Source organism: Akebia trifoliata, chromosome 3 (assembly GCF_017979445.1).
Source record: "Akebia trifoliata isolate Shusen 1 chromosome 3, ASM1797944v1, whole genome shotgun sequence".
Taxonomy (NCBI): Eukaryota; Viridiplantae; Streptophyta; class Magnoliopsida; order Ranunculales; family Lardizabalaceae; genus Akebia; species Akebia trifoliata.
This window is the reverse complement of record NC_141377.1, coordinates 4,022,780-4,041,618: the sequence shown is the minus strand read 5'-3', so window position 1 is coordinate 4,041,618 and position 18,839 is coordinate 4,022,780. Positions and strand designations below refer to the sequence as shown.

Below are 18,839 nucleotides of genomic sequence, written 5' to 3'. Positions count from 1 at the left end.
GCATGGAAAACATTAATAACAACAAGATTGGAGATCACGATGATGATTTAGAATATCTACAAAAGCATTCATACCGCTAAGGAAACTTCATATGAAGCACGCCCACTATAAAGGGTTTTCTCTATCTGCTCTTGCATTTCGGGATCTGCGGACAGCCAAACAAAAAACAGAACATTATAAGCCAGATGTCAATATACCCTAAAACAAGATGATAAATTGAAAAAGGAAAAAAGAAAGTAATAAGCAAGGTCATCAACTGCAAATTGAAGATTTATCAGAAAAAGGTCAAAAATGTAGATTCTGAAAAGCATATTAGTCAACTGATAATCTACGTCAGAAACTTGAGTTTTGGAAGCACAATGAACACTTCTTATTTTTAAAGATCTGTACACAATAAATGTACATGGTCAGCTTAAATGGTCCTCTGAGGAGGAGACTTGTGGTACACATCTTGAGCCAACAAAGAACAGTATAAATGTTAAAGAAACTGAAATAAAGATTTCTCATTAAGTAGCAGTAGATCAATACTTTTCTAGTACATAACAGTCAGCCATTGAACACAGATGTGGATTGTATTACCCAGTAGCACCACAAACAAATACTACTCGTGAAAACAATGTACTATGTAGCAATGTAAGAAGAGAGTATCATAAATTCAATCTTATTAGTACAAATTTAACAAAAGATTTAAGACTGAAGACATTCGCTAGTGAAAGAACTAAGAAGAATATGGAAACCACGGTACAATACAAGCAAAATCACACAAAATCAGTCCCCAAAAAGGGCTGGTTGAAATTTCCAAGAGCAAGAATTTAATTTCATTAATTCAAGCGAAAGCTTCCATCAATATCTAAAAACCCTCACTCCCAACTAGTGTGATGAATAGTGTTAAGGTGTCAAAGGGGGGTGGTGGGGGTGGCGATTGAAGAGAGAGAGAATGAAAGAATTGAGATGACAGGACCAAAAAAGGGAAGAAAAAATAATAATATGAATACTTAGATCCTCAATTCTTCTATCTTAGCCCTTTCCTACTTGCACATGGGATATATGGTCAATTGGGATTGTTGAACCTTCCACAAGAAACCACTAAAACCCTTGAAGCCTAAAACATTTTCTTCAAACCCTTGATCGGGCATAAGAAAATCTTCACAGGTATTAGATTGAGACCCTAAGTTAGTTTGGAAGTCTTATCTTCCTTAGGATCCCTCATTTTAATATTTGGGAGTAGCCCTATAGGATTGTAACTTAGCAACAATCATTTTTTAATTATTTATTAGATTTTCTTTAATAATATCTGGTAGAATGAGTTTATTTTATGAATTTTATTGTTATTGGTGATTATTCTTGATTTGAAAATCATCATCTTGGGTTAAGTTTACATCATCCTGCATCAATAACATATTTCAAATTTAAGAACGATGGTTTTATATAGAAGTTATACTCCCATGGACTTATAGATAAGAATTTAAGAATCGTCAGAATAAATGAATGGCAGTTGGTCTAATAAGTTGTCAATTTCATAACTTCCATGTAAATTAACTAGGTAATGTTCATATAGATCTGATGATTAATGTCTACAAAATGATTTATACCATTGAATGTAATTGCTATTTCAGTCAATAAGTTGGTAGATGCCTTGTTTTGGATATGAAACGTATATGACAAACAATCCATACATAAATCGTTAAAGTTCATCTAGGTTTCAAAACTTAAGAAAATGGAAATACTATGGCTTACCACAAGTAATCTTTCTTTGCTCATTGGCTAAGACCTTAACAAGTTCACCCTGTATTGTACAAGAAACATGTTACTCTAAAATCAAATAAAAAAATGTAGGGCTAAGACCCATAGCTCAGTTAGTTTTGACACATTGCAAAACAAATTTAGGTCATGGGTTCAATCCAGCTTACCCATAAAAAATTAAAGAAATGTACCCATAATCCTAATGACCGATTGCAAATTACATATGGATAAGCAAAACACCATCAACCAACCTACAGATCATATATTAAGCAAGAACAACCATAACCTTAATAAATACACAGAAACAATGCCCTAACAATCACATAAAACGGCTAAAATAAAAATGTTTTCTTGAAGATGGCATACAACATAATTTCTATAATTGTAATAAAATGATGAACATAATAAAATTTCTTCTTTTAAAAAAAAATAACTTGTCTCGATTTTAGCAATCCAAAATCTAAGCAACAAAACGCAGCTTCATTGGTGGATGAAGGATGACTTGAACCAACACTTCCTTCTCTCCCGCCATAGGAAGTAATACATTTTTAGTCTATGTATAGCGAGGGACAACATTCCCCAAGCTCTCAATCCACCATTCCTGCTGCTTGCATTCTATTTACAGTATCTCAAAAAGTGTCGTCTCATCATTCATTTTATCACTATGAATTCACCATCTTTGGTTCCTTCTTTTCAGTGATCACAGCTTGGTAGGGACCAGCCAACAACCAAAAAGTATGCAACAAATGAGCTCTTAAGAGATATCAATACACAAAAAGCATGCAACGAAACCAGTAATTTTTTTTTCTTGATCGATAATGAAACCAATAATTCAAACAGCAATCTTTCTTTTTTTCGATAAGATTTCATTAAAAAAAAAGGAGAATGAGAGGTCCTCCGACGAACAAAAAAGAAGCCAAAACCATGAAATGAAAACAAAAGTCAAAACAACAAAAATAAATAAATAACAAGAAGAAGAAGAGGACCACCCCACTAAAAGAGCACCAACTAAGAACAAATTTCATCCCATCTAAACACAAAATCCTTGAAGAACACCCCAACAAACAGCAATCTGAAGTCCTCAAATCTTGTTTGCGCTTTCTGAAGTTCAAGACGCAAACTGAACGGAAAATAATAATAGAAAGTCATCGCATGGAATAATGTAATCCAATATTTGAGCAAGTAATTACCTTGCGCTTCCTGTTATCCAACGGTTGGACTTCAATTGCAAGGTATGAGTCAACATCATCAGCAGTAACTAGATAGTTAGGTTGCTTTGCCCCTGTAGCCAGGAAAATAAATTTAAGACCCAGATTCAAATAAGAGCAAGAACAAGATAGAACAAAATAAAAATAAATGAATAATTAAAATAGGCGACTACGAAGAATTGGGAGCAACAAGATGTATTACCATCAATGTAGTTCACAGATCCGTCTTCCAAATAGCGTACCCACTAGTAGTACAATCAAAAAGGCAAGACTTCATAAGATTTATAATTCAAGTGAAAGGAAGTACTTTTATACATACATACATACATACATACATACATATATATATGGGACAGGATCGCTAACCAACTACATGGCCAACAATATAGCCAACATGTTTTGAAAATATGGGTTAGAAGTTTCGGAATGGGCTGATTTTTGGTGAGGTGGTCTCCTCACCATAGAGATGATCATCACCAAAAATCAGCCCATTCTAAAACTTCTAACCCATATAGGACAAAGCAGGTTGGCCATATAGTTGGTTGGCAAATCTGACCCTACATATATGATAAGCGACGTACTCCTCAATATTCGGCAATTGAACACACAACCAAAGAATTTCAATAAACAAAAGCCACGATAAATGAGATAAAAGGAAACTAAAACATAGTAAAAACTGAAAATCCTAAAACAGCACCTCAAAATTACAACTGGTTGTTCCATTAATAGAGTATCCACACGCTTGAAGTTCTCGTCCCGGAAAAGCTTCACCTGAAATTTGGAGGCCCTCTATGCCTGGTAAAGGATCATCTTCTGCAGCTGCAAAAGGCAGTACATTTTAAAAAGCAACATAAAGAAACAATTAAAAAGATACCAAAGACCAAAGTTGGCAGTTAAAACAAAGGTGTTACCTTCAGAAAATGAGGAAGAAGGTTCCTCTAATACTGGTGGTAAAGGAGAAAATGAAGAATTTGGATCATCATGTGTTGGGGTCAAATAAGGAGAGTTTCCCAAGCCCCAATGGGCAGAGGGTTCTCTGCCACCCTGGTGTCCTGCAGCATTAGAGTCATCCATCTCACCAACAGGAAGGTCGGTAAAAGAAAGCTGTTTTCTGGTGGTCTCTTCACTAAAACGTTTGGCATGAGAATCACCATGAGTGACAAGCTGAGCAGGTACATCTTGGGCTGCAGATTTCCTGGAGTTATCACAACTCTTTGAGGCTGACAGCACATTAAATTTGAGCAGTACAGTAAAAGACTCCTACAATAGTCTAAATGTTCTCAAAATACAAACCACTAACAACCATCATAGAAACATATAGAGACCTAACTAAACTGGTACAGCTTGCTAACAGTATAAAGGTGCCCCTGACTTTCGGTGAACTGAGAATATGGCTTTCAGCTTACACATAATAGCAAAAATAATTCATACTTTGCAATTGACCAAACCTAAATTCTAAATGATATGGGAAGCAGTGGAGTTAAAGGAGCATTCAGATGCCAAAGAAAACCTAACAATCATTGGAGAAAATTCCAAACAGAAAAAAGGAAAACATTTAAGAACATCCTTTTACATGTTTCTCATTGAAGGAAACCTCTTCAAAACAGCATCAACAACAACATAGCCGTATCCCAAAGATTTTGAGGTCAGCTAAATAAATCATGTTCCTCCATTCCACTTCGGTTCAGAGCCAAGTATTACGTTATTGAAAGTGAGTTCATTTTGCTTTCACTATCTTCATCCACGTTATTTTGTTTGTTCCTCTCGCTCTTTTAGGACCTTCAACTTGAACATTTCTTCTAATTGGGCTTTGTTGAATGTGCTCAAACCATCTCAGTCAACTTTCTTTTAGTTTATCACTGATTACAGCTACTCCTACATCTGCTCGGATGTGAATGTTACAAATTTTATCTTTCCTAGTCTTTCCACTCATCCATCAGGATCCTCATCTCTACTATGCTCAATTTGTTGATATGATGCTTCTTGAACACCAAATATTCAATTCCAAAATTCATGGCTGATCTTATTACCGTATTAAAAAAATCTTTTAATTTGATTGGCATTCATCTATCACATAACACTCCAAAAGCGCACCTCCACATTAACCATCCAGCTATGATTCTATGGTCAACAACTTCCTCTCTCTCTCTCTTTATGTATAATAGCCCGAGATAATAAAAGTGGTTACTCCAGTTTGAGTATGTGTGGACTTATGCACAATAAGGATTTATTATACAAAGTGATTTTTGCATAATAAAAGTGCTTATCAAAATATATTCATATATATATATATATATATGAATACATCACAGTTTTAGTTTCCAATACCAGTTCCCAATGAGCAAAAAATCAGTATTTTCCAGCAGTACCCAGAAAAAACATCATAAAATACAAACTTGTTAGCAGAGGATATAACTGATAGAATGGAGTGGCTAAATAGGATTTCTGTTGCCAAACACAAGTAGATGAAACAAGTTACTGTTCTCTTTCTCTTTTTCCTTCTTTTTGATAGTCAGATAAGGCACTGTTAGTGATGATAATGACAATGACATGCAAAAAATAAAGCATCTAATCTGCAAGCCAGTTACCTAATAGGATTTAAGACTGTTTCTAGCAATTGGACACAAGTACCAGTCATCAACTACGCAGAATAACCAGAAAATGTGAACTGATTTAGTTAGCTAGATTAATGATTTTTGGGCTTTTTCTCTTTAATGTCACAGACAATCATAAAGATTAAACAGTTCATAAATCAGGTCACTTCGATATAACATTCATTTTACCTTCACCTTTAATTGTTCCTTCCATGATCCATCCTCCTAGAAGGGCTGGAAGAATACATTGAATTATTCATAATGATTCATATGCGAAAAACTATGAACACTTTTCTAATTTTAACATGTTATTCATAATCCTGGTAGTGATTATCATGATTCAAATACATTGAAACTATATAACACCACCTCTGTCAAGTGGGCCCAAGCATAACACTTTCCAAAAGTAAATGATATGTGGTGCATTATTAGTGTAGTAGTGGAATTATACATAAGGCAAGCTCAAGTTCCATGAATGATTTATCAGCACCCAGGGAATTAGATGACTCTGCTGTCAGAGCCAATGTACAAATTTCTGTTCCATTTCAGAACGTTTCAGGGAACACTCTTGTTTAGGCCGAGATTGGAACAAAACATTCAATGTTTCGGGAATGTTTTGGATTGTCTCAGAATGTTTCAGTCGAAACTGTCTCGGTTTTTTGCCTCCAGCAGACGAGATTTTAAACCTTCGTCAGTGCAATAAAACTCCTCATATTGCAGACCATATAATGCATGTGTATATAACCAATCAATAGATCATGTGAACACAGAATCCACACACAAAAACAAATAGTAGTACTTTGTACTTTTTCACTTCAGAGTATTGGTAACCATATGATCAGGCTCACCGGCTTGCAGCAGGAGATGACCTTCCCAAGTTATCAGGCTCAGGAGTTTTTGCAAAATCAACCAAACCAGTGTGATGAGTATTGTAGGATGACGGACCCCAATCTGGGGTTACTTGAATATTGGAAGTCGAAGACATTGGTGTCTGTCCATGAGAATATGCTGGCTGAGGCACCAGTTCAAGCCCATTTTTGTTCTGGCATGGAAAGAAATGAATTTAAGGAAATCCCACATGAAATAGAGGGAGAAATTAGAGAAAGAAATACAATCATACTGCAGTAGTCAGTGCTGCACCAATGGAAGGAGATGGTGATTGTGGAGTAAAACTTGGATGGTTCAATGAGTCCAAATTCCATGGAGCTAATTGATACTGAGACTCTTTTAACTTTTCCTGTGACATAAATATAAATAGAACTTTAAAAAACAAGCCCAGATGTTTACTGTATAACAATTATAGTAATTCTCTTTTAATCAATAATGATAGTAGTGCTCTACTATCCCAATTCATCCTGATTTAGCTCATCTTTCCAAGCAAGAGGTTTTTTGCCACCCAAAGAGAAAAACCAGAACAATTTTGTCAATTATGGTCATTATGTCCTCAAATCTACATAACAAACCTCAGTAACAAGGAGCTTCTCCTGCAGATGTTTAAACAGAACCTGCACAAGAGGAAAGCCCATTGGAGTAAAACATCATTCACAGGATTTTATATATAAACAGCTTAACATGCATTGAACCAAGTACGATTGTAAAGTCAGTCTATTTGACATCTAAAAACAGTCTTGTTTTAACCAAGTCAATAATTGTCTTGACAGTTCTCCCCACCTCTACATCCTCTGGTAGATCTTTCTCTCACATTTCTTGAAAGCAGTTATAAGATCTAGACCATAAGATTCCCATTCCTCAAAATTGGAACATGGACCATTCATGGATTGGAAAAAAAATCAAAAGCTAGCATTGATGCATCACCGAGTATTTCACTTAAGATGTATTTGAAAACAACTGGAAGTGAGGAAAGCAGTTGCAAAAAACGCACAAAAATACCAATTAGATTTCCTTTCAGCACTCCCCGGTCTATAGCCAGCATTAGAAGCAACCTTAGAAATGAGAAAGGTCCAACCCACTAGCAACTTCAAAACAGATTGGTATCAAAGATTATAATGAACTGGTGACAAAATGCATTCCTTAGAGACTTCAAAGTTACAACTCTTTTTTTTTTTTTTTTGGATACATAAAGGGAAAAATACAATAAAGGGGAAAGTCGAGATGACCAACCCAAAAAAAATGACCAAACTATACCCCTGAGATGTAACAAATAATAAGTAGAGTTACAACTCTACTTTTTAACCTTCCATTATTTGTGAAGGAGACTCAAAGTAAAGTTATAATCAGTGGCTTACCAATGATAATGCCAACTCATTGGCTACATATGACGTTTATTGGCCATTTTTGTACACTTGAAGCAATGTTTACGCCGCATTTTCTTTCTTCTTAATATAATTTCTCTAATTAATTATCACAAATTAATCTCCACCCAAATTCCTGAAGGTGCTTTAGAGTTCACTGACAATAGTGGTCAAATCCTCGAGATGTTTTCCAGTCCAATAAGTAATTGAGTCAAACAAAGTGGAGAGTAAGACACTTCTTAAAGTCTTCAAATCTTTGCAGATCACTCTACGGGGACTTAGGAGGTTGAAGGTGGGCCCACCTTTTTAGTTCCTTTAGCAGAAGATAATGCCCATGTAAATCAGTTAATGTGGTAGACCATATGAGGATATTAGTTAAGAGAACACTTACAATAAATATTATTCAAGAGAACAGACCATTATCTGTTTTCGTACACTATGCAGATTTGGTGGGGTATGCTGGAGGATCAACAGAGTTGCATTCTTGGATCCGAGCTTCATCTCCATTTTCAGCATAATGAATTGCAGGAGCAAATCTGTTTTTTGTTGTTGTATTTGAATCATGATATTACTTTGATATTCCAACCATTGTTCCCCAAAAGAATGACCGTGTCATCTATTTGACATCTCAATGAAAACATTTTTGAAATGTTGGTCCCATATTAAAACATAATATATCCCTCCAAACATAACTAGAAATGCACTATTGATTTCAAACAATTTTTAGACTTGTAGCTTCTGAGTGGGTAAGTTTCGATATAAGCTACTATGTTTCACCTCCTTTGAAACTTCATTTTTGTAAGATTGTATTCTCTTTCTCTCATTTATTTTTACCAGGTTTGTGCTATGATACCAAACTAATACCGGTGGCTTGATCAACAACTCTTTGTACAAGAAGATTGAAAACCCTTCACTAGAGACAAGCTGAAAATGGAGGCCCTTAGCTTCACATTAAGTAATGAGCTTCATCCCCAACTAAAAATAAAGTAACAAGCTTCAATTTCATCTCAAAACAGAATGCTTCTTCATTGGATATTTCTCAAGTTTCATAATAGTGCATACAAACTTTTCAAACATGAGTTACCAAAGATAGCAACCTACCCATCATTAATTTCCTAATAGAAAATATCTTAGATATTTGTTAAATCATAACCACTTTATAACTAAAATAACAGTAATAATAGGAAGGGTGAATAATAACCAATGGGACTATTTTATACGAGCCACTGTACTTTTCAAAGTCGACTTCTAAGGCACTGAAAATTTGACCCACCTTTAACCACAAAACTATGCAATGCTTCACTAAACACATGTATGGACTGAATTTGGGAAATAATTTTCACACCCACATTGCAAATTTTATGGAGACATTAATTTTAGATATGTTTATAGCACAAGCCTCTCACAACTGTTGTTGACCATTCAAATAAGCATTTTTCCGGACAAATGCTAAGCATTCGGGAACACATAAAAATATGAATTATTCATGGTTCAAAAGAAAACAAAATACAAGCAGAAAAGCTAGCCTAAGTGTCATGTATGGGAGGAAGGCCTCCCCACACCAGTCCTAGATCTATGCCTCATGCCAGTCATTGGCGTCCACTGGACCCACCAGATGTTATATTTTGCAACCTTCTAATGAGGACAAAGCCCAAAAATTGCATATATTTAGAGACAAGATTCATCTGATTTGAGGGGTTTACTACATGGGATTAGACCTGGTCTTGCATTCGGATACGGTTCCATCCCTATATCCGCCAAGATCCGAATGATATATTACTTTGCAAGATGTATTCTTATATTTTTTTAAATCATCTTTCATCAACCAACAACAGTTGAGTGTAGTGGTCAAGGCCTCTCTTCAAAATGGAGAGGTCTTGAGTTCAAGTCACATTTTAGCAATTTTATTTAAAATAATCTTAAATGATTTGACATTATCCGAATCAATAAGTGCAGTTGAATTGAATCCAAATATAGTTTTAATAAAAGTAAAATAGTTTGGATATGGTCTTAACTAGTATGATCCGAGTCGGATTCGGATCCGGATATGAATTCGGATATGGATATGGACACACTCATATCCGACCCGTTTTAAGCCCTAATCAAACAACTAGTATCACTCCATCACATTTCTAGGATTGTGTTTCAAATAGATGAGACCGAATATTCATGTGTCTAGGTGAGTTCAAGTAATTACATATGGCATATCTCTAGGTCCTAGGACTTGCTTAGGGAGCCTTTTTACACATGAAGGTTAGGGAATTTGGTTACCTTACCCCAAATACAAGTAATCAGCAGCATAGTAGATTTGAAATCTTAAACGATAAACAGTAAGTTAATATTATAATTCAAAAAAAAAAAAATGTTCATGTAGACGGTAGACCTTGAGATTATTAACAATGGATTGGGCATCAGGCATGGGTGGTTGCAGAGAATACTCTGTCAGAAGAGGTAATAAGAATGATACAAATGTCGATCTCTCCTGCTGTGCAACCTGAAGAACAAAAGTAACTAACAATTTATTTCAGAAAATTGATAAAACTAATTTGGTGCACAATTAAAAGATATTAAATCCTAATATGTTTGATCCAATATGCACCTCATCAAGCTTCATTGGAACAATAAAAATGGATCTATTAAACTCAAACTAATGGACAATAAGATGTCAAAAATCCCAAGACTAAAGTTATGTGACCATCGAACTCTTTGAAGTAGTTATAAAAAATCCTTCCATGAAAAGGAGTGACGTAAGTGTGGGAGACAGAATATTAATCCTTAGGGATCCCAAAACCTTTTTTTTTTTTATCAATAATGAAATTTATTGAAAAAGTGGTCGAGAAGACCAACTAAAGAAACAGAACAACTAAGGTAAAGCAATAGAATAAACCCAATCCCACCGAACGGCAAAATCTTAGAAGAACACACCCTTAAACTTGCTAAACAATTTACACCAAAAACAGATACAAGAAAGGACTGCTAATGAAGAATTCCCAAAAGTTCCTCAAAGCTAGACAAGAGAAAACACTATCTATTGAGAAGGATCTAATATTAGTACCAGTATTTTTAGAGGCGTGTGAGACTTGCTCAGAGGCAAAAAGTAGAAACAAAAACATAGTAAAGGTTTACACCTCAAACTATGAGGCATCTAAGAGGCATATGCCTCACGTGGGGGGAAATGAGTTTACAAATCTGCTTTGCTGTAGAGTCAAAGAAGTTTTCGGTGCAGAAACAATGGCATAAGAACAAGCTGGTGGTTACAGTAGGGGAAATCAATAGAAAAGGATCGAGTTTTTTGGATTTCTATCAAACAGAAGTGAAATGGGTTCAAACTTTCCTTGCTGAAGCCTTAAAGATTCATCTTGAGAAATCGTTGTGGAGAAAATTGTCATCGAAAAGGGGTATCAGAATCACGGAAAAAGGGTCAAATAAGAATGGGCTTCATTCGAATCTTCAATGTGAGAATTGCGAGAGATTCACCTGCTTTGTTTATACCAAGGGGTAAGAAGCATTTTTGGTGGAGAAGATGGCTAAGGCTTTATCAGAGGTGGATAAAGTGGAAAGAGTAGGGTTTACCAGTAAGCAGCAAGGGGGTTGGTTTGGGCTGGAAGACGAAGCATGTAGAAGGTGTCGTGGGTTCTACGAAGACTGGAAAATCAGTGGGTGGTGAAGCTTGCTGGGATTTGGGAGTAACTGATAGGGTGGGAAAAGATAGGGAAATAAGAAAGGCCTCAGATTTGCCAATTTGGAGAGATGTTCATACTGCCCTGGGAGGTTTATCAGATTCAGAATGAAGGTTAATCGAGATGGATAAAAGAGGAGGGGGGGGGGGGTGATTTTTGGCTAGATCAAAGGAGATTCAATATTACTTAATAACACTTGAATCAATAAGAGTAGGCAATATTTTATCACCATTCGAAACTGGCGGGTGAAGTGTAACGCGATTTCAGAGCTTGGGTGGAATTCTGGGGGCTGCTCATGTTTCTGTGGGATTACGATTCATTGGAAGCAATAGGCAATGCTTTGGGGGGGCTTTTGGAAGTAGATGAAGCTACAAGGAACATGGATATCCAGTTGGCGGCTTGTGGAGCTTCAGTTCCTTGATCAATCCAGGTTCAAAGTGGGAAATTCTCCTATGGAGTTATCGTAAAGGGTAATTAGCATCGAGAATCGTAAAAGTGGGTCAAAGGCAGGGGTGGGTAACCCAGAAGGGAGTCTGGTATCAGAAATTGAAAATGTGAGGGATGAAAAAGCTCTAGGTGTGGGAAAGATGGAGGAGATGTAGCTTGGACATAACAATTTAGACTTGGGGTTATCAATTGCCTTAGGTAACCAAGGGTTAATAAACAAACCTAAGGGTAAAATCAATTTGAATTTCAAAGGAGATAGGTGGGGCGGCAAAAAGTTAACACGTGGAGAGTCAAGACAAAAGATAAGGAGAGGGTTATGTTTTGGTGCGACGCAGCTGGGCGGGGGGGGCATTGGATTAAAATCCAAAGTTGGTTTTAAGAAAAAGATCGTGAGAAAGCATGTGGCATATAATAAAGACAAACCTAAGGAACGTGTCGTAATCTCTCAAAATAGTTGTACAAGGGGGTCCGTCGTTGTCAAACAATAATGACATCTTTAGAATATCACGTGCCGCAGGGGGTGCAAAGGAAGAGCAAGTTTTGGGCCTTTAATCTTGTTGGGCGAGGCACAAAAAAGAATAGGGTGTGGGCTGCGAAGAGGGCTGGGTACTTAAAGACAAGGGCTGAGAAGTTGAAGAAAGGTTGTAAGATTGGGTTTGGGCCGAATGTGGACCTTGGGAAAATCAAAAAAACTTGGGTTAGAAAAAGTAAAAAAGATTGAGGGGCCTAGTCCATCGCGAGATGGGTTGGCCAGGGGTCTTCCAAGAGAATCACTCATTGAGATTGAGGGCTCAGCTAATAAGGCCCAATTATATACTTCACTTGGGGAAACTATAGGAGTAGGAAACAGAGAGCAGTCACCAATTGGGCACAGCAAGGATTCTGAGGCAGCAACCTCAGAAGATTAGTAGAAAGTCATCACAATTGTAGAAAAGCCAAAAGACTTTCATATGCATTGATACACCGTTCCAGTTTCTTCAATATGGCGCAGGCTACAATCCGACTTATGGAGACACCATGACAAATCTCTTACTCCAAAGACTTCAACCAAGCTAGAGTTGCAGGAAGTATAGCCACGGTGAGTCTAAGAGAGGAGATATAATTCAACCCATTCGGGGTCTTCTTTGAAAATTTAGTGTTTAGATGGGATAGTTTGTGTAACTCTTAGGGTATGTTTGATTGCATATGGAAAATAGGGTGGAAAATGACATTTTTCATGTGTTTGATTGCATTTTTCCATGGAAATTGATGTTCCACCCCAATCAAAAAGTCCACCATAACATGGATTTCACTTTCCCACCCATATGGGTGGAAAAGTGAAATCAATCCATATTTTCCATCTCCAAAATATCTTCTTCTTCCCTACCACCACCACCATAGCCACCATCACACTAACCTCACCGTCGTCATCATTGTCATCACCGTCTTCACCATCTCTAGCCACCTTCTCTCTCTCTATTCATCTTCTTCTTCTTCTCCTTCTCCTTCTCCTTCTCCTTCTCTTTCTCCCTTATCCTTCCCTCACCTCCGTCATCACCACCACCACGTTCTCTCCTCTTCTTCCTCATCATCTTCTTCCTTACTTAACTCCCCCGCCACCACCACCACATCCTCCCCCCTCCCTCTTATCATTTCCCAAGCCTCTTCTTCGCCGCCCCAAGCCTCTCCCTCTCCTCTCATATTCTTTCTCCTCCTCCTCCTCTCCTTCTTCTTCTTCTTCTTCATCTATCTTAGATAATTTTCCCATGATTTTACCCAAATAAAATCAAACAATGGAATTTGATTTTCCAACCCTACCTATTTTCTACCATTATTTTTCCATGGATTTCAAATTCTATGGAAAGTCACTTTCCATACAATCAAACATACCCTTAGTGTTGCTTATTTTGCTTATTTTGTTTTTCATTATGCTTTTGGTCTTGTTTCGCTTTTATTTAGTTCTTCCCTTGTATTTTGTTTTTTCTCTTTTGGGGGCTACCTCGGCCTCCTTTGTACACTTTCCCTTTCCCATTATTTATAAAATCTTTATACATACAAAAAAAAAAAAATATGCATTTCTTCCTCTCTTCTTCTTCTTCTTCTTCTCTTTCTACTTTACTGCTTTCTTTCTTTTTTGATATCTAAGCAAGATTATATATTAAAAAAATTACTACTATTTATTTGTTATTGTTAGTATGCAATATTATTGGAATAGTTATAAATGAATTTGAATATAAAATAGCAATATATACAAAGAAAATCATAGAGTTGAGCTGATTTATAAATAATTTTTTGTAGTATTTAGTATTATATAGATGAAGTTATTGAAAAATAATATTTAATTATATTTTGTAATAAAAATAAAATATTTATTTATTGTAGAGACTTTCAATTGTTCAAATACAAAATATTTCTATTTTGCTAAAATAAAAAATAATAATATTTTATATATTATTATTTATTGTAGTGGATTAAAACTTGAAATTTCATTGTGTGCATTTGAAGTTTAAAAATATGTGATGGCTACCCTAATTATTTTTTATTTTCGTTATTTTAAATATTATATAATCTATTTAATCTATTTAAAACTGTGTGCATGTGAAGCTTACGCTTTACACCTTGAGGCTTATGCTTTGAGGTGCTGACCAACTGATTGCCTTGCCTCACACCTCAGCATCTAAAAACATTGATTAGTACATATCAAAAATATACTATTATTTCCATCCTGGCAAACTGAATACACTCACTGATCATCCTCTCTTAGGAACATAGGAACAACAGACTTATCAAAAAAAAAACATAGGAACAACAGATATATGACTGATGAGAGATGTCATTGACTAAAGCTCCCAATCGTGGATGTTCCTTCTAAAACCGTGATCCCAAGAAACTCCTCCCAGTTCAAACCCTGAAATCCATAGTAGGATAATTTTTCTTTGACAAAATCGCAAAATTGGGAATATTCTCTTTAAAAAGATATGCCCCACAACATCTACCCTCCCAAAACAAATATGATTCCCATTTCCGATCCTAAAGGAAATTCTCAAACAGAATTCAGGAAGGATCTTAGAGATCCCCTTCAATGAATCTATCGTTGCCATTTCATCTTATTTTCCAGCCACTACAGTTTGCCAAAAGTTCTCTTAAAGGCATTGTAGAAAAACTGAATTTATTGAGAATTCTTGGATGATCATTACAAATGCCCCAATAGGGTATTTATAGACCAACTATCTTATTACAAGAATAATCTAGAAACTCAAGAATAATCTAGAATAATTAACCAACTATCCTATTGTAGAAGATTACAAGAATATTCTAGAAAGTCAAAAGTGATCAAGAATAATCAAGAAGAATATCCTATTTTCCTGATTCTATGAGATCAGATTTCCTGATTCTCCTACAGGCATCTTTTTTTTTCATTTGAATAAAGTTCTAACTATAAATAACATCATGGCTAGGAGCATCATGTCGATTAATTTTCGCTATACATGCAAATCTAGTGGTGAGTCCATAAATCATTTGTTCATTCATTGCTTTTTTGCGAGGTAAATATGAGCTCACTTCTTATCCTTTTTCACATGTCATGGTGTTTCCTCAAGTCCGTTTTGTCCCTCCAACGTTGGAAAATTAAGACTATTTGGCAGAAAGAGGATATTGTGGTATATTACTCCCGTTATTATATGTTTTGGGGTTGGGAAAGAAAGAAATTACAAATCATTAGAAGGGAATGACTACTCTTTCCAAGAGTCGTTTTGTTATCAGGTGTTTGTTGAATTTAAGGGGGTTTTCTTTGAAGATCCTTATTTTCAATGGGATTCAATTTGTAGTTTGTAGTTTGTGGTAGGGCCCCTTTTTGTCTCTTTTTGTTTCTTCTTGGTTTTGTTTCATTTTTATCTCATATGGAGGTAGGCCTCTTGGCTTCCTCGGTTGCATTCTATTTTCAACAAAATCTCTATGTTATCTATCAAAAAAATTAAATAAAATATCTACCTATCAAAACAGTACTATCATTTATTGTAGATAAATAACAAATAAATAAGTAATACATAAGTAGTTATCAAAACAAAATTAAAAAGTGAAGACAAACGAACTTTTGATATCTTCTTTAATATTGTAATTATTATGTCACAACAAAAAAAAAAAGAAATAAGACAAAATCTTTACCTATCAAAACACTTCCATTATTTATTTAGATAAAAAATATGTGTAATACATAAGTAGTTATCAAAACAAACGTGCATTTTGATATCTTCTTTAATATCATAATGACCATGTATGCAAAATGGAATAAAAAGAGCACCTTCTCTCGGACATAAAAAGTGAAAATAGTTGTGTAACAGCCCTCATTTTCCCAAACTAACAAGAAGAGTACCTGTAAAGCATATGTAAGATGTATGTTTTCCTCGATTATTTCTTGTCTGTAAGAGAGAGACTTTGATGCGGCATCAACTAGGTCCTGCTGCTGCTGATCAAATGCCTGGTAGCAAGCACTCAGTTCAAAATTCAGTGTATGAACTGAGGAAAAGAGAAAAAAAATAAACAAAAATAAAAGAAAGCAGAGGAAACATAATCTTGCCTACCATACGCATATAAGCAATGCGTTTTTCCAAAACAAATTTCTCATTGCGGATTTGTGCTTCCTATCAATAACATGTATTTGTGATTTCAGTTATTTCATTAAGTAAGCCAAATCAAGCAAGAAACATACGACCAGGCAACACTTCAAGATGAGATGAACCTTATTCACCTTGATAGAATATTCAGCAAGATGTTTTCGCAGCTGCAAAATCTCTTCTTCATGCTCCCTAACCTTAAGAATAAGATCCTGCAAGAAAATATAGCATTTGGTTCGTCAAACTTAACCTACAACACAAAATCAAACAGTCCACTGCAATAAGAATAGAGAGCTGCTATTGGCACCCCAACTTTTACTTATTACACCCCAATTAAAATTTAAAAAAAATAAGTCAATGCCTGAGAATAAGTAAAAGTTGGGGTGCTGATAGAAATTTTCTTGCTCTCGCTTTGTCTAGATTTCTATTAGTGAGATTGAAGATCTTATATGAGCCTAATCCTAATAGTAAACAACTATTATCGTTTGGACATGTTATAATGCTTTGTAATGTCGAGGTAATCATGATTTAAAATTCCGTTTCGTTTCAGTGTTTCGGTTTTTTCTACAACTGAAATGATACCGAACATTCAAAACACTCATACTATTTAAAAAATAATTTTTTTCCCAAGAGACCGTGGTCAAGGGTCATAACATCAGTCTTAAAACACGGGGGTATATCAAATATTTACCAAAACATGAGGCACTGGTCTAAATGACCCAGTCTTCTATAGGAGACCAAGGTCAAGGACTTCTCATCTGTTTGAAAATAACAAGAGACGAAACTCAATCGAATTTTTTTCGTTCAAGAGAGAGGAAGAAAAGGCGAGGAGAAGATGGCAGATCAGCCAACCAAGTACCTCTCTCTCTCTCTCTCTCTCTCTCTCTCTCTCCAAGATCCATGGGTCAGAAAAAATCGTAGATTGTTTCGAAAATTTCGTTTTCAAGATTGTTTCATCTCGGTTGGCTAAAAAACCAAAACATTTCGTACAAAACATTACAAAAATGAAACGGATCTTTAAACCATGTGAGGTAATAACTTGAACCAAACTTTTGAAAGAAAAAAAAAAGGTGTGTTTTAATTTTTATTGGGGTGTGATAAATAATTTAAGAAATTGGGGTGTAATAAGTAAAAGTTGGGGTGCCAATAGCAGCTCTCTATTGATATACCTGCTTCCAGAGGCTGGTCTGGTGATCTACTTCCGATATTGGCGTCAATCCATGTCCTAAATTGTTCTTTGGATCATATTCTCCTTCTCTTGGGTATCTAACAAACACAATTATTTAAAAATGTGTTGCAAATAAATTGTGTCCATACATGAGATTATTTTAGAATATCATATCAACAACCCATAATTTAAAGTTGTGTATCTGACGTGAAATACCTGCTTGGAGAAAGGGATCTAGAAGATGGAGAGCAGAACTGAGAGAAGCCAGCATTATCTACACTTGCCTTTGGAATTCCATTTATATTGTTGCTCCCAGAGTAGTGCTGGCTTTCTGCACGAGTAGATAAGGTAGGCTCTTCATTTTTTGGCATTACATTTTGGTGGGGAATAAGTGTGCCTGGTGGATCAAGAAAGGATGTATTATCCATCCATCTAACCCTATCTTCTTGATTCCGAACAGAAGAAACTGATTGATGCTCATTGTCATGTCTCGAGATATGATCCTCCCTCAAAACATGCAAATGAGGTTTCAGAGTCGTTGCATCATCTGATTTCTGAAAGAAAACAAGAGCAGCATTCACCAAATGTAACTTCAAAAATTAAATGATAAATAAATAATTTACGATAAAGATGAGAAATGGATAATGTTAAGAGTTTTCATGGCTTATTGTGGATAAACACTTCTCGAGTCCACCTGGGTACGATCCTCTGATATTGGAACCTTGGAATACCCAACAGAAACCACCAAAATGATGAGATATGATAACCGAAGTGACCACTTCCATTACGGCGATTATATTATCCATAAGGATGGAGAGAGTGAGGAAGATGTTATCCTTAGAATTAGATTTGGATGCCTTGAGCGGTAGAAGGGAAACGAGGGAAACGTTGGTCGGGACATGCTTAAGGGCTAACGGCTTCCTCAAGATACCAGATTTCAGATTTTAAAACTGTGTTCTTTCTGAATCAGATTTTCTAAATTAGTAATTCATTTATAATCTTGACAGCAACTTTTAACAATCCAGGCTTTCTTTTGTTCAGAATTGAAATTTTGACCCAAATATCTCCCCAACAATAAAGTTACAAGAACCATCACCAATTCCCCAATTAAAGGACAAAGTTGAAGAACATGAAATTCACAAATTTGAAAGATAT

General features: G+C 35.7%; 1 protein-coding gene across 4 annotated transcripts in view; it reads right to left on the bottom strand.

Moving 5' to 3' along the window:
- LOC147405610 (uncharacterized) overlaps positions 1-18,839 on the bottom strand; it is a 43,469-nt gene that overhangs the window by 22,383 nt on the left and 2,247 nt on the right. For 2 of the 4 annotated variants that reach the window (XM_086433411.1, XM_086433410.1), the window contains exons 3-17: positions 17,901-18,238; positions 17,686-17,782; positions 16,651-16,728; positions 16,484-16,543; positions 16,276-16,380; positions 10,181-10,291; positions 7,009-7,050; positions 6,666-6,782; positions 6,394-6,587; positions 3,863-4,146; positions 3,649-3,770; positions 3,154-3,196; positions 2,934-3,025; positions 1,738-1,786; positions 75-145 (exon numbers count right to left, since the gene is read on the bottom strand). In XM_086433411.1, the coding sequence (XP_086289537.1) occupies positions 75-145; positions 1,738-1,786; positions 2,934-3,025; positions 3,154-3,196; positions 3,649-3,770; positions 3,863-4,146; positions 6,394-6,587; positions 6,666-6,782; positions 7,009-7,050; positions 10,181-10,291; positions 16,276-16,380; positions 16,484-16,543; positions 16,651-16,728; positions 17,686-17,782; positions 17,901-18,238 (1,803 nt within the window). The remainder of the gene's footprint in view (positions 1-74; positions 146-1,737; positions 1,787-2,933; positions 3,026-3,153; positions 3,197-3,648; positions 3,771-3,862; positions 4,147-6,393; positions 6,588-6,665; positions 6,783-7,008; positions 7,051-10,180; positions 10,292-16,275; positions 16,381-16,483; positions 16,544-16,650; positions 16,729-17,685; positions 17,783-17,900; positions 18,239-18,839) is intronic. The other 2 variants (XM_086433412.1, XM_086433414.1) reach the window with 2 other exon arrangements.